Here is a 15957-nt window from a genome sequence, read left to right as displayed (position 1 = left end):
TGCATCTATTCACAGTACTGACAGAAGAACATACAACTTCAGGCTTAAAGGGGCACTATGGCGAAAATTCTAAAATTTAAAATATGTGCAAATATATACAAATAAGAAATACTGTATATACTCGTGTATAAGCCTAATTTTTCAGCACAAAAAAAACGTGCGGAAAAGTTACCCCCTCGGCTTATATGCGAGTCAGTGGAGCAGAACGATGGAGGAGCAGGTTTTGTTACTGGCCGAGGAGCGTAAGGATCTTGCACTAGTGATCCTGCTCTTGCCAGCTGACTCCCTGTAGTGTCCGTGCCGCATCCCCTGCAACATGGTGTGCAAAGTGCGCTGCTCAAGACTACCTGTGTCCCCTGGCTTGTGAATCGGAGCGTGCAAGCAAAGTGTCAGCAGTGCAATGATCGGGGAGTCTTCCTGTGTGGCAATCTGTCCCTCATATCTATGATGCCATCTAGTGGCATCTTGAGACACAGCTGTATGACCCTGGGGCAGATCTGGCTATGGGGAGGGGGGTTGACTTGCACTGGGGGCACATCAGGCTACTGTGGAGGGGGCTACATTGGGAAGGGGGCTTATACATGAGTCAATCACTTTTTCCTGGTTTCTGTGGGAAAAGTGGGTACCTCGGCTTATAAGCGGGTCGGCTTATATGCGAGTATATACCGTATGTTTTTTCCAGAGTAAAATGAGCCAAAAATTAATTTTCTCCTATGTTGCTGTCTTTTACAGTAGGTAGTTGAAATCTGACAGAAGCGACAGGTTTTGGACTAGTCCATCTCTTCATGGGAGATTCTCAGGGATTTATTTATTTTTAAAAGCACTAAGTGAATGGCAGTTGCTCTGTCCAACTGCCAAAAAACTGTGTAGCGAGCAGGGAGGCTGGCCAGCATCATTGTTTAAATACTTTTTAAGGAATATCTTTATAAAGAATAAAAGCCTTGCTGAGAATCCCCTATGAAGAGATGGATTAGTCCAAAACCTGTCGCTTCTGTGAGATTTCTACTACCTACTGTAAGTGAAAGCGACATGGGAGAAAAGTAATTTATGGCTCATTTTACTCTGGAAAAAACACACTTCTTATATGTCTATGTTTGCGCATATTTTAAATTTTACAATTTTTTCGCCATAGTGCCCCTTTAAAGTGTACCTGAGATGGGATCATAAAATATACATTCCTGGGGCTTCCTCCAGCCCCCTTCGGCCTGATCGCTTCCACAGCGTCCTCTTCTCCCTCTCCATTTGCCCACAACTGGACCAGTAAAATCCGCCAGTTGGCACAGGAGCAGTCTGGCCAGGTGTGATTCTCTGTCTCGCTTGAGTTGCCAGGAACGTTCTGCGCCTGCACAGTAGCACTGTACAGGCAAAGAATGATCCAGGCGATGTGAACGCAGCGGGAGCGCGCACCTGACCTGGCCGCGCAATCGCAGTTAGCCCCGGACGAAGAAGACGTCAGACAGGTAAGGTTGACCCCCCTGCCCAGGTTTACTGGGAGATATCCAGATAGCAACTATCCGGGTATCTCCTGGATCCGGATTTGAGCAGCCCTACTAATAACCCGCTTCTGAATTCACCTGAACAATATTGCAAAGAATGAAGCACCTCATTCCTTCGGAGGATCTTCCCACCCTAGTTCACGCCTTCATCACATTTGGACTACTGCAATGCCCTCCATGCAGGCCTTCCAAGTAAAGACCTACACCGCCTGTAGCTAGTACAGCATGATCCACCACGACTTAACAAGCCAATCCTGCCATTGCCACATAACACCAAACTTTTCCTCACTGCACTGGCTACCCATAAAATGGAGACTCCTTTTCAAAATTGGCATACTAACATTCAAATCCCTACATGACCTAGGCCCTGGATCCCTTAGGATTTGCTGCAGCTGTGTCACACCCCCCACAACCTCAGATCAAAAGGATCCAATAACTTGACCACCCCCTGAGTTCAACTAAAAACCTTTGGAAACAGAGCTTTCTGTCATGCTGCCCCTACCCCACGGAATGCCTTGACACACCCAATCAAGACAGCTTCAACCCCCGGTCATGTTTAAAGGAATCATAGAGCATTTTATCCTACCCCCTGAACTATTTACCTGGGGCTTCCTCCAGCCCCTTGCGGCTGATATGTCCCACGCCGCAGCTCCAACCTCAGCCACCAGCCCGGGGTCCCCGCCGATGCAGAAGCCGACCTCGTCCTCTACTGCGCTTGCACAAGCGCCACTGTCAATCAAGTCCACGTTGTCCGGACTGTACTGTGCAGGTGCAGAACTACTGCGCCAGTGCAGTACAGTCCAGTCCAAACATGGACTTGATTGACATTGGCGCTCGTGCAGGCGCAGTAGAGGACGGCCTGGCGAGACACTGTGCGGGGCCCACGGGCTGGCAGCTGAGAGCAGAGCTGCGGCATGGGACATATCAGCTGCAAGGGGTTGGAGGAAGCCCCAGATAAGTAGATCAGGGGGTAGGATAAAATGCTTGATGAATCCTTTAACCACTTGATGACCGCAGTGTTAAACCCCCCTAAAGACCAGGCACGTTGGGCTGGGCAGGCTTTTCAGCCTCCTGCACAGCCCAGCTAAGGAATATGGCGATCGGACTCACCTCCTATTTTTGTCCCTAAGGGGAAATGCTGCCGGAGGGGTCCGATCGCCGCTGTCACTGTTTTTTTTTGTCTTCAGCCTCATGGAGGCTATCATGGCCGCTGTCCTCCTCCCTCTCCTTCCCTCCTCCCCTCTTCCTGTACAATTGAGCAGGACGGCGATCCGTCCTGCTCTCCGCCTCTCATAGGCATCAGCCTATGAGAGGACGGCGATCCCCGGCCAATCAGAGGCCGGAGATCGCCGATCTCATACAGCGCTGTGGCCCCCGGCAGTGCTATACGCATGTAAACAAAGGGGATTTCTTTCAACTTACGTTTACAAGCAGCCTGCTAGCCGCGATCGGCGTTCCGTGAAGTGGGAGGGAACAATTGCGCATGTGATCCTGGGGCTGCCGCCGCGGTCACGCCCGTTGGCGTGAGGCGGTCTTAAAGTAGTTAAAGAGAACCCGAGGTGGCATATAGTAATTTTAATAGGACCCAGAGGCATGCCGTGCGCACAATGATATGCCTCTGTCATTGCATCACCGCTGCCAGACCCTCCTGCGCCACGCTGCACACCTTAAAAGATCGCCAGATTGTTGCTAGCCTGCTTTATTTATGTGAGGCTGTCAACCAGCCTCCTCCTCACCACCGCCGCCTCCATGACATCCCCCCCCCCCCACCGTTAGCCTCTTCCAACAGGAAGCCAAGCTGCGACCAGTACTGCGGCTTGGCTTCCTATTGGAATAAGCTAAACGAGGTGGAGAGGGGTGGGGGGAGCTCGTTATCAAAGGGGCGATGCTGCATTGACAGCCTCACATAAAGTAGGCTAGCAATAAGCAGATTGTCGCTAACCTGGCGATCTTTTAAGGGGGTGCAGCGCGGCACCGGGGGGGGGGGGGGGCTGGGCTGGCAGCATCAATACAGTGACCCAGAGGCATGTCATTGTGCACACGTCATGCCTCTGGGTCCTATTAGGATTACTATATACCACCTCTGGTTCTCTTTAAATCAAAACTGCAAAAGCCACCTGTTTAACCTGGCATTTATGGTCCCATAACTCTCCCCCTGTGCATATCACTGGCCTCAATTCACTAAGGTTATCTCCTGTCTTTAGTAACGTTTCTAGAGTTATCACCATGGTGATGAGGCATGTACTATTCAGGAAACATTTTACCTCAGGTAAAACTAAGGTTAACTCTTCTGTCTTTAAGTTAACTCTTCAATCCTTAAAATAACTCCAGAATTAGAGACAGGCTGTTAATTAACTGCGTGTGAAAATAACTACAGAGGAGGCAACGTCACTACAGAGGAGGCAACGTCACTACAGAGGAGGCAACGTCACTACAGAGGAGGCAACGTCACTACAGAGGAGGCAACGTCACTACAGAGGAGGCAACGTCACTACAGAGGAGGCAACGTCACTACAGAGGAGGCAACGTCACTACAGAGGAGGCAACGTCACTACAGAGGAGGCAACGTCACTACAGAGGAGGTAACTAAACAAAAAAAGCATCCATGGTTTATAAACCAAATGACCACAACTGTATATAGCCAAAATATAAATTTAAGGACGTGTCCCAGATAAAAACAAACAAATCACCAGCGTTACTGGAGGGGGGAATATCAAATATAATGTCAATGAATAAATAACTCTTCATACAGTGCCAATGAGGGTGAATATAAATATCAGAACAAGTCATGTGCAGATGAAATGAAGCTAACCACGGACAGCAAATAAAACCCTCACCGTTCCAAAGCACTGAAATCTCCGAAGAAGCACCGTAGAAGTTGCAATACATGTGAGGTCTAATGCGCCGGCGGATGCTGAGAGGGGAAGTGCTTTGGAACGGTGAGGGTTTTATTTCATTCTACTTCTGACAACTGTATTATTTATTTGTAATATGATAGTTATTTAGGAGTTTATGCTGTCGGTGGTTAGCTTCATTTCATCTGCACATGACTTGTTCTGATATTTATATTCACCCTCATTGGCACTGTATGAAGAGTTATTAATTCATTGACATTATATTTGATATTCCCCCCTCCAGTAACGCTGTTGATTTGTTTTGTGTTTGTTTTTATCTGGGACACGTCCTTAAATAAATGTATATTTTGGCTATATACAGTTGTGGTCATTTTGGTTTATAAACCATGGATGCTTTTTTTGTTTAGTTGTGTCATTTATTGTCCATGGATATGGATATGTTTGGATTGCTCTGTTTTTTGATGCTATGGTACAGAGGAGGTAACGTCACTACAGAGGAGGTAGCTTAACTACAGGGGAGGCAATACAGAGGAGGCAACTTAGCTACAGAGGAGGCAACTTAGCTACAGAGGAGGCAACTTAGCTACAGAGGAGGCAACTTAGCTACAGAGGAGGCAACTTAGCTACAGAGGAGGCAACTTAGCTACAGAGGAGGCAACTTAGCTACAGAGGAGGCAACTTAAAGGGGCACTACAGCAAAAAACTGTAAAATTTAAAATATGTGCAAACATATACAAATAAGAAGTACATTTTTTCCAGAGTAAAATGAGCCATAAATCACTTTTCTCCTATAATGCTATCACTTACAGTAGGTAGTAGAAATCTGCCAGAAGTGACAGGTTTAGGACCAGCCCATCTCTTCATAGGAAGTTCTCAGCAAGGCTTGTATTCTTTATAAAGATATTCCCGAGAAAGGATTTAAACAATGATGCTGGCCGGCTTCCCTGCTCACTACACAGTTTTTTGGCAGTTGGACAGAGCAACTGCCATTCACTAAGTGCTTTTGAAAATATATATATATCCTGGAGAATCCCCTATAAAGAGATGGACTAGTCCAAAACCTGTCACTTCTATCAGATTTCTACTACCTACTGTAAGTGACAGCAACATAAGAGAAAAGTAATTTATGGCTCATTTTACTCTGGAAAAAATGTACTTCTTATTTGGATATGTTTGCACATATTTAAAATTTTACAGTTTTTCGCTGTAGTGCCCCTTTAACTACAGAGGAGGCAACTTAAAGGGAACCTTAACTGGCGAGGAAAAATAAATTCACTTACCTGGGGGCTTTCCCAAGCCTCCTGCAGCCGTCCGGTGCCCGCGCCGGTGCTTCGGTGCCCTCCGGTCTCCCTCCGCCGCTAAGTTTCGTTTTCGGATGACTGCCAGTCGTCCTCGGGCCTCTTCCGCATTCCTCGTCGTAAACAGCCGTAAAGCGCGCCGCATGACGCATTTGGCGTCATGCACATGACGCGTTTGGCGTCATGCGGACGCGCTTTACGGCTGTTTACGACGAGGAATGCGGAAGTGGCCCGAGGACGACTGGCAGTCGTCTGAAAACGAAACTTAGCGGCGGAGGGAGACCGGAGGGCACCGAAGCACCGGCGCGGGCACCGGACGGCTGCAGGAGGCTTGGGAAAGCCCCCAGGTAAGTGAATTTATTTTTCCTCGCCAGTTAAGGTTCCCTTTAACTACAGAGGAGGCAACTTAACTACAGAGGAGGCAACTTATCTACAGAGGAGGCAACTTATCTACAGACTACAGAGGAGGCAACTTATCTACAGGAGGAGGCAACTTATCTACAGAAGAGGTAACTTCAGGAATGGAGAGATAAGATAACTCTCTCACTGTGTGGTGGCAAGTTTTCTCTTGCCTTATTATCTCTAGCTTGATGTTAGTGAATTGAGGCCATTATGTACTGATCTGAGACAGGATTATGTGCTTTGGGTCCTCAAGGAGAAAAGCACTTTACAAATGTTGTGTTGTTGTTGTTGATCAGCTCCATGTAAAGGTCTGCTTCAGCTTCTGTAATTCCAGCTTCCATAAATCAGGGTAGGGGACAAGCTATAGTTTAGTAATATTATCATATACATATGTGAAGCAGATCTACATTATATAAAACCAGCCAGTGATACTCCCTCCTACTGTCTCCAGCAGAGACTCAACAGAAATGACGTCACCACACACATGAGCCTGCCTGGTGACGTCACGTTCCTCACCATGAGGTCCTCCACGGCGACCGTTTCGCTGAGCACGGCCTCCATCCCGACAGCGAGCGGAGAAGCAGTCACACCCTCCGGGCCTGATCACCTGCCGTCCTGCCGCCTGCGTGACGTCACCGCCTCCCTGCCCCGGCCGCGGCCATTTTAGGTGAGGGCATGACCGCAGAGCCGAGAGCGGGCGGCGCCATCATTACTGCGGGCACGCGGGTTGCCGCAGCGTCACGCGCCGCCATGTTGCTTGCTGGAGGCGCCTGTGCGCCGTGACGTCACCCGCTGCGGTCACGTGACGCTGGTCATACTGTCAGCAGCTCAGCATCAGGGGCGGGATGGAAGTTTTCCCAGCTAGATGAGGAGTGGCTGAGCGGAGAGCTGAGCTGCGGCTCCAGCAATGAGCGGGAACGCGGGTACTGTTGGTGGGTATTATAGGGTCATACCCTGAGTGCTTTACTAATGTTATTGTATTACTATTATTAACTTCATAAGAAAGAGGGACACTTAAGCCACGCCCATGTACACACCCTAAGCCACGCCCCTGTACACACCCTGATCACACAGACCATAGAAAAACAAAAGTTTATAGAAAAACAAAAGTTTGCAAACTTAGCATCTTAGTAAGGGGGCTTTTAGGACCATTGTAGCCCCTCACACACTCCAATAAGTTCTGGGTCACCATGAGCTTGCTGGTTAGTCTGTACCACACAGACCATAAAGATTTCAAAAGAAAAATATTGTTTTGTAATTCAAGCGACACTGGTCCTTTCTATCCTGGTGTGTCTTTCTTCATATTCACATTTGAAAATACATGTATGGAAATAATTGTACATGGACAAATGACTAAGAAGGCTGGACAGAGCAACTGTGTTCCCAAAGAGGGACAGTTGGGAGCTATGTAGGGTGAAAGGTGCACTATGGCGAAAAATTGTAAAATGTGCGCAAACGTAGACAAATAAGAAGTACATTTTTCCCAGAGTAAAATGAGCCATAAATTACTTTTCTCCTATGTTGCTGTCACTTACAGTAGGTAGTAGAAATCTGACAGAAGCGACAGGTTTTGGACTAGTCCATCTCTTCATAGGGGGATTCTCAGGGATATATTTATTTCCAAAAGCACTTAATGAATGGCAGTTGCTCTGTTCAACTACCAAAAAACTGTGTAGTGAGCAGGGAAGCTGGCCAGCATCATTGTTTAAATCCTTTTTAGTGAATATCTATATAGAGAATAAAAGCCTTGCTGAGAATCCCCTATGAAAAGATGGACTAGTCCAAAACCTCGCTTCTGTCAGATTTCTATTACCTACTGTAAGTGACAGCAACATAGGAGAAAAGTAATTTACGCCTCCTTTTACTCTGGAAAAAACATACTTCTTATTTGTCTGTTTGCATATATTTTACATTTTTTCGCCATAGTGCCCCTTTAATTTATGGACCGCATGAGTTTGCACATGCTCAGTAGAAATGGTATGCTATTTTGATTGTTATGCAGAATTGTTGGAGCACCGGTGGAAGCCTCCTTTATGTCCACCATCTGCACGTTACTATGGAAACGCTGCCACAACACACATAGTGAGTTTGTATCTGTAGTGGGGTTCCAGGCCTTACCCTGATAATCACAGTGCCAAGTAAGCAGTATCTCCCTCTATGCATAGAACTCTCAGTAACAAACATTCTGTACAGATCACCTGACAGATCTAAACCATCAGTGAAAAATATCAGAATGTAAATCAGGAAGAGGAAAGATTTTACAATGGGAAAATCCTGACTAAATCAATATTGTAAAAAATAAGCAATTTTACTCGTTATTTTCACTACAGTTCCCCTTTAAGGTGGACCAACTTGTTATTAGAGGGTGTCTCTAGTTTTTGGCCACTTGGTGTGTACATGGTCTCTATTAGCCTTATAGCTGTCGGGGAAACAGGTGTGTCTGTTTGAGTCATACTTCCTCTAATTGAGGTTTTCCCAGAATTGTGCTCACTGGCCACGCCTGTCATTTTGTTCTGGATTGTCACCCATACCTGATGCTGGCATCATACAGGTCCTCTTGTCAAGATGACGTCAAATCTAGCTGCAGAGGAGGGGAGGAGATGAAAGGGTTACTGATAGGGGGAGTGGTCAGAGGAGAAGAGAGAAGACACAGAGGAGAGGAGATCTCAGTCATTCCATCTCTCCTCCTGAGTGTGTGTGGAGACTGACAGCTGAGACCCAAGAGCTGACACTCTACTTGTTGCCACGTCATACAGGTATGTAGCTCCAGCTCTCGTTGCCTACAGTGGTCTCTTACCCTGTACTGTAACATACTTAAAGGACTTACGAGGCCAAATGCGTTAAATAAGTGAAGTACCTGCAAGATGTCTAAATGCACGGAGGACGCCGTCCGCGCCCTCCGTGCACTTCTGCCGGGTCCCCCTCCTGAAAGCGCCCCCCGTGCCGCTGGCGACCCCACGGGCCGGGTCGGAATCTCCTGCCGCTCCCAAGATGGCCGCCGGAGCTGGCCGCGGCTGCGCAGTCCGCATTGCCGCGAGTGCGGCTGCGCAGCTCTAGGGCCAACCCCTCCGATCCACGCTACAGTGCGTGGTACGGAGGGGTTGGCCCTAGAGCTGCGCGGCCGCACTCGCGGCAATGCGGACTGCGCAGCCGCGGCCAGCTCCGGCGGCCATCTTGGGAGCGGCAGGAGAGCCCGACCCGGCCCGTGGGGTCGCCAGCGGCACGGGGGGCGCTTTCAGGAGGGGGACCCGGCGGAAGTGCACGGAGGGCGCGGACGGCGTCCTCCGTGCATTTAGACATCTTGCAGGTACTTCACTTATTTAACGCATTTGGCCTCGTAAGTCCTTTAAAGAGACTCTGAAGCGAGTTAACTCGCTTTTTAGCTTATAATCAACATGGGCATGTTTGCCCCTGCTAAAACGCCGCTATCCCGCGGCTGAACGAGGGGTCTTTACCCCCCAAATCCCCCCCTGCAAAATCCATGACCAACTTGATCGTAGATTTTGCTGCTGCTGGAGGCAGGGCTAATGGCCGCAGCCCTGCCTCTCAGCGCATCTATCAGCGGCGCATCGCCGCCTCTCCCCCGCCCCTCTCAGCGAAGGAAGACAGAGGGGCGGGGAGAGGCGGAGATACGCGCTGATAGACGCGCTGAGAGGCAGAGCTGCGGCCATTAGCCCTGCCTCAACAGGAAGCTCTGCCTGGGAACAACAGAGGGGATTTGGGGGGTTCAGCCGCGGGATAGCGGAGTTTTAGCAGGGGCAAACATGCCAATGTTGATTTTACGCTAAAAAGCGAGTTAACTCGCTTCAGAGTCTCTTTAAAGTAGAACTCCGAGTAAAGTTTATTTATATATTTTTTTTCTTTTTAACCACTTGCCGACCGCCCCCAGCCGATGGGCTGCGGCAAAGACTGGGCCTAAACGACCGCAATACGCCCATCGGCGGAGGCGGCGGCAGGCATGGTTATGCGACGATCGCGTCATTCGTGACGCAATCAGCCGCCGGCGACTGGCTCCGCCCCCCTCGCGTTGTAACCCGCCGGCCGTTCGGAAGCGCCGGCGGGTTACTAGCACCCGGATCGCCGCACGTACAGTGTATAATACACTTTGTAATGTATACAAAGCCTATTATACTGGCTGCCTCCTGCCCTGGTGGTCCCAGTGTCCGAGGGACCACCAGGGCAGGCTGCAGCCACCCTAGTCTGCACCCAAGCACACTGATTCCCCCCCGCCCCCTGATCGCCCACAGCACCCCTCAGACCCCCCAGACCGCTGTTAGCACCCAATCACCCCCCTAATCACCCATCAATCACTCCCTGTCACTATCTGTCAACACTATTTTTTTTAACCCTAAACTGCCCCCTGCTCCCTCCTGATTACCCCCCCACCCATCAGATTCTCCCCAGACCCCCCCCCCCCCCCTGTGTACTGTATGCATCTATCCCCCCTGATCACCTGCAAAACACCTGTCAATCACCCCCTGTCACTGCCACCGATCAATCAGCCCCTAACCTGCCCCTTGCGGGCAATCTGATCACCCACCTACACCAATAGATCGCCCGCAGATCCGACATCAGATCGCCTCCCAAGTGCAGTGTTTACATCTGTTCTCTACCCTAAACACCCACTAATTACCCATCAATCACCCCCTATCCCCACCTTTTACTGTTACCCATCAGATCAGACCCTAATCTGCCCCTTGCGGTCACCCAATCACCCACCCACACGCTCAGATTGCCCTTAGACCCCCCCCCTTATCAATTCGCCAGTGCAATATTTACATCTGTTCTTCCCTGTAATAACCCACTGATCACCTGTCAATCACCCATCAATCACCCCCTGTCACTGCCACCCATCAATCACCCCCTGTCACTGCCACCCATCAATCAGCCCCTAAACTGCCCCTTGCGGGCAATCTGATCACCCACCCACACCAATAGATCGCCCGCAGATCCAACATCAGATCACCCCCAAGTGCAGTGTTTACATCTGTTCTCTCCTCTAAACACCCACCAATTACCCATCAATCACCCCCTATCACCACCTGTCACTGTTACCCAACAGAATAGACCCTAATCTGCCCCTTGCGGGCACCCAATCACCCGCCCCACGAGCTCAGATTGCCCTCAGACCCCCCCTTATCAATTCGCCAGTGCAATATTTACATCTGTTCTTCCCTGTAATAACCAACTGATCACCTGTCAATCACCCGTCAATCACCCATCAATCACCTCCTGTCACTGCCACCCATCAATCACCCCCTGTCACTGCCACCCATCAATCAGCCCCTAACCTGCCCCTTGCGGGCAATCTGATCACCCACCCACACCATCAGATTGCCCCAGACCTACCCTCAGATCACCTCCAAAGTGCATTGTTTACATCTGTTCTGCCATCTAATCACCCACTGATCACCCATCAATCAGCCCCTGTCACTGCTTCCTATTAGATCCCTATCTGCCCCTAGGGCACCCAATCACCCACCCACACTCTCAGAACGCCCTCAGACCCCAGCCCTGATCACCTCGCCAGTGCATTGCTTGCATCTATTTCCCCCCCCTCTAATCACACCTTGAGACACCCATCAATCACCTCCTGCCACCACCTGTCACCCCCTAGCACACCTACCCATCAGATCAGGCCCTAATTTGCCCCGTGTGGGCTCCTTATCACTCGGCCAAACCCTCAGACCCCCTTCCGATCACCTCCCCAGTGCATTGATTGCATCTATTTTCCCCTCTAACCACCCCCTGAGACACCCATCAATCACCTCCTGTCACCCCCCCCTAGCACTCCTATCCATCAGATCAGGCCCAATACAACCTGTCATCTAAGAGGCCACCCTGCTTATGACCGGTTCCACAAAATTTGCCCCCTCATAGACCACCTCAAATGCCAGGGCAGTATAGGAACCCCACAAGTGACCCCATTTTAGAAAAAAGACACCCCAAGGTATTCTGTTAGGTGTATGACGAGTTCATAGAAAATTTTATTTTTTGTCAACAGTTAGCGGAAATTGATTTTTATTGTTTTTTCTCACAAAGTGTCATTTTTCACTAACTTGTGACAAAAAATAAAATCTTCTATGAACTCACCATACACCTAACAGAATACCTTGGGGTGTCTTCTGGTGTCACTTGAGGGGTTCCTATACTGCCCTGGCATTTTAGGGGCCCTAAACCGTGAGGAGTAGTCTAGAAAACAAATGCCTCAAAATGACCTGTGAATAGGACGTTGGACCCCTTAGCGCACCTAGGCTGCAAAAAAGTGTCACACATGTGGTATCGCCGTACTCAGGAGAAGTAGTATAATGTGTTTTGGGGTGTATTTTTATACATACCTATGCTGGGTGGGAGAAATCTCTCTGTAAATGGACAATTGTGTGTAAAAAAAAAAAATCAAACAATTGTCATTTACAGAGATATTTCTCCCACCCAGCATCTGTATGTGTAAAAATACACCACAAAACACATTATACTACTTCTCCTGAGTACGGCGGTACCACATGTGTGGCACTTTTTTGCACCCTAAGTGCGCTAAGGGGCCCAAAGTCCAATGAGTACCTTTAGGATTTCACAGGTCATTTTGCGACATTTGGTTTCAAGACTACTCCTCACGGTTTAGGGCCCCTAAAATGCCAGGGCAGTATAGGAACCCCACAAGTGACCCCATTTTAGAAAGAAGACACCCAAAGGTATTCCGTTAGGAGTATGGTGAGTTCATAGAAGATTTTATTTTTTGTCACAAGTTAGCGGAAAATGACACTTTGTGAAAAAACACAATTAAAATCAATTTCCGCTAACTTGTGACAAAAAAAAAAAAAAATCTTCTATGAACTCACCATACTCCTAACGGAATACCTTGGGGTGTGGGGTTCCTATACTGCCCTGGCATTTTAGGGGCCCTAAACCGTGAGGAGTAGTCTTGAAACCAAATGTCTCAAAATGACCTGTGAAATCCTAAAGGTACTCATTGGACTTTGGGCCCCTTAGCCCAGTTAGGGTGCAAAAAAGTGCCACACATCATGGTATCGCCGTACTCGGGAGAAGTAGTAAAATGTGTTTTGGGGTGTATTTTTACACGTACCCATGCTGAGTGGGAGAAATATCTCTGTAAATGGACAATTGTGTGTAAAAAAATAAAATAAAAAAAAAATAAAAAAATTGTCATTTACGGGGATATTTCTCCCACCCAGCATGGGTATGTGTAAAAATACACCCCAAAACACATTATACTACTTCTCCTGAGTACGGCAATACCACATGTGTGGCACTTTTTTGCAGCCTAACTGCGCTAAGGGGCCCAAAGTCCAATGACCATCTTTAGGCTTTACAGGGGTGCTTACAATTAGGCACCCCCCAAAATGCCAGGACAGTAAACACACCCCACAAAGGACCCCATTTTGGAAAGTAGACACTTCAAGTTATTCAGAGAGGAGCATAGTGAGTCCGTGGTAGATTTCATTTTTTTTGGTCGCAAAGTGTCATTTTCCGCTAACTTGTGACAAAAAATAAAATCTTCTATGAACTCACTATGCTTCTCAGTGAATACTTTGGGACGTCTTCTTTCCAAAACGGGGTCATTTGGGGGGTATTTATACTATCCTGGGATTTTAGCACCTCATGAAACATGACAGGTAGTTAGAAAAGGCAAAGATGCTTCAAAATGGGAAAATTCACTTTTGGCACCATAGTTTGTAAACGCTAGGAAATTTTACTTTATTTGAAAAATGTCAGCACAGAAAGTTAAAAAAGTAATTTTTTTGACAAAATTCATGTCTTTTTTGATGAATATAATAAAAAGTAAAACTCGCAGCAGCAATCAAATAGCACCAAAAGAAAGCTGTATTAGTGACAAGAAAAGGAGGCAAAATTAATTTAGGTGGTAGGTTGTATGACCGAGCAATAAACCGTGAAAGCTGCAGTGGTCTGAATGGAAAAAAACGTGCCTGTACCTTTAAAGAGACACTGAAGCGAAAAAAAATATATGATATAGTGAATTGGTTGTGTACTATGAATAATTACTAGAAGATTAGCAGCAAAGAAAATATTCTCCTATTTTTATTTTCAGGTATATAGTGTTTTTTCTAACACTGCATCATTCTCTAATATGTGCAGATTACACAACACTCAGCATTCAAAATGATTCTTTCAGAGCAGTCTGTGAACTAATGACCTCTCCTCTGGCAGAGGAAAAGTAAATAGTTAAGGAACAGTTGAGATAATAAAAGTCAGAAAACAGCCCTCTCCACTTTAAAAGTCGTAGAGATTAATGGAGTTTCTTAACTCTTCTTGTACTGGAAACAATTAGACTCATGTCTCTGCTCCTAATGTTTTTTTTCTTAGCTGTACTACACATACAAATCATAATAGCATCATTTTTTTTTCGCTTCAGTGTCTCTTTAAAGAGAGTCTGAAGCGAGAATAAATCTCGCTTCAGACCTCATATATAGCAGGGGCATGTGTGCCCCTGCTAAACCGCCGCTATCCCGCGGCTTAACGGGGGTCCCTGATCCCCCAAATCCCCCTCCGTACAGCCGGGGAGCGCTTCCGCATTGGGGCAGGGCTAACCGCCGCAGCCCTGCCCCACGCGTGTCTGTCAGCGCGTATCTCTGCCTCTCCCCCGCCCCTCTCAGTCTTCCTTCACTGAGATGGGCGGGGGAGAGGCGGCGATGCGCGTCTGATAGACGCGACTGGAGGCAGGGCTGCAGCTGTTAGCCCTGCCTCCAGGAGCGACCAACTCTACGTCATGCGGGCGGGGGGGGATTTGGGGGTGAAGGGACCCCTGTTTAGAGGCACGATAGCGGCGGTTTAGCAGGGACACACGTGCCCCTGCTAACTATGAGCTCTGAAGCGAGATTTATTCTCGCTTCAGAGTCTCTTTAAGGGGCGAAAAGACTGTGGTCCTCAAGTGGTTAAAGTGGACCTGAACTCTGGTACAGGACAGAACGAAAACAAAGAAAAATGCACCCTTTATGTATTTAGAGAATTTAGCCTGTCTAATTCCCCTCATCTGTGACTAAACATACGTGTAATTTGATCCCTCAGCTGCATCAGCTGGCTGCCTTAGCAGAAAAAAAAAAAAAAAAAAAACAATTAACCCTTCGCACACTCGCATGCAAATGTTCAAACAAATGCATTCACACATTCACTCATCCAGGCACCATTGTTATCCCTACAGCTAAGGTAAAAGCCGGGGTCTTAAGGTGCACACATCAGACCATAGTCTTTGGAAAATGAAAGATCACAGACCAATCTTACCACCCTTCATGTAGTATGAGAGCCATACCTACACAGTCTATTCTATGGAGCTGAACTCCCCATCAGACAGAAATCTTTGCAAGATGCTGCACACACAGATGCTGTACACATGCAAAAGATCAGATCATCTGCAAAAGATCTCTTCCTGCAAAAGAAACGTTCCTGCAAAATGCATTCATAGTCTATGAGATCTGCAGATCTCATACACACCTTGTGTATAACAAAGCGGTCTGTTGGTGGGCTCTGATCCCTTCTGACATGTTTGTTTGTTTATTTATTTTTTTATTAAATTTCACTTTTTTTTCCCCAGACTCCCTCCCTCTGCCTGCCTATGATAGCTGATCGCTCTTGTGCCTCCCCAGGGAACAGCTGAGTGGCACGGCTGTCCCTAGTACAATGCTGCCGTAGATCGCAGCGCTGTACAATGTAAATAGATGGTGGTTTCACTGTCTAAAAGCCCATACACATGTCGTATTTTTGTGAACGACGGGTCGTTTGAACGTCCCGTCGTCCGCACGCCAAATCGGGCGTGTGTACAGACTGTCGTTCGGGTGATAAGACTGGTCTTGAGCGATCCGCCGGTCACTCAAGAACTGTCTTATCACCCGAACGACAGTCTGTACACACGCCCGATTTAGCAAGCGGACA

The 15957-nt window shown here is 47.9% G+C and overlaps 2 protein-coding genes across 3 annotated transcripts in view; one reads left to right on the top strand and one right to left on the bottom strand.

The window, feature by feature from the left end:
* Nucleotides 1-6769, bottom strand: part of FIS1 (fission, mitochondrial 1) — a 45554-nt gene extending 38785 nt beyond the window's left edge. Inside the window, exon 1 of the mRNA XM_068273914.1 lies at nt 6568-6769. Coding sequence (XP_068130015.1) covers nt 6568-6612 — 45 coding nt within the window. The 5' untranslated portion in view covers nt 6613-6769. The remainder of the gene's footprint in view (nt 1-6567) is intronic.
* Nucleotides 6770-6837: 68 nt separating this feature from the next.
* Nucleotides 6838-15957, top strand: part of LOC137562510 (phospholipid scramblase 3-like) — a 61212-nt gene continuing 52092 nt past the window's right edge. The window contains exon 1 of one of the 2 annotated variants that reach the window (XM_068273912.1): nt 6838-6983. The gene's annotated coding sequence lies outside the window, so the exon portion shown is untranslated. Of the gene's footprint in view, nt 6984-8683; nt 8808-15957 lie in introns of those variants that run through there. The other variant, XM_068273913.1, reaches the window with a different exon arrangement.

Source organism: Hyperolius riggenbachi, chromosome 3 (genome assembly GCF_040937935.1).
Source record: "Hyperolius riggenbachi isolate aHypRig1 chromosome 3, aHypRig1.pri, whole genome shotgun sequence".
NCBI lineage: Eukaryota > Metazoa > Chordata > Amphibia > Anura > Hyperoliidae > Hyperolius > Hyperolius riggenbachi.
This window is presented reverse-complemented; position numbering and strand designations above follow the sequence as displayed.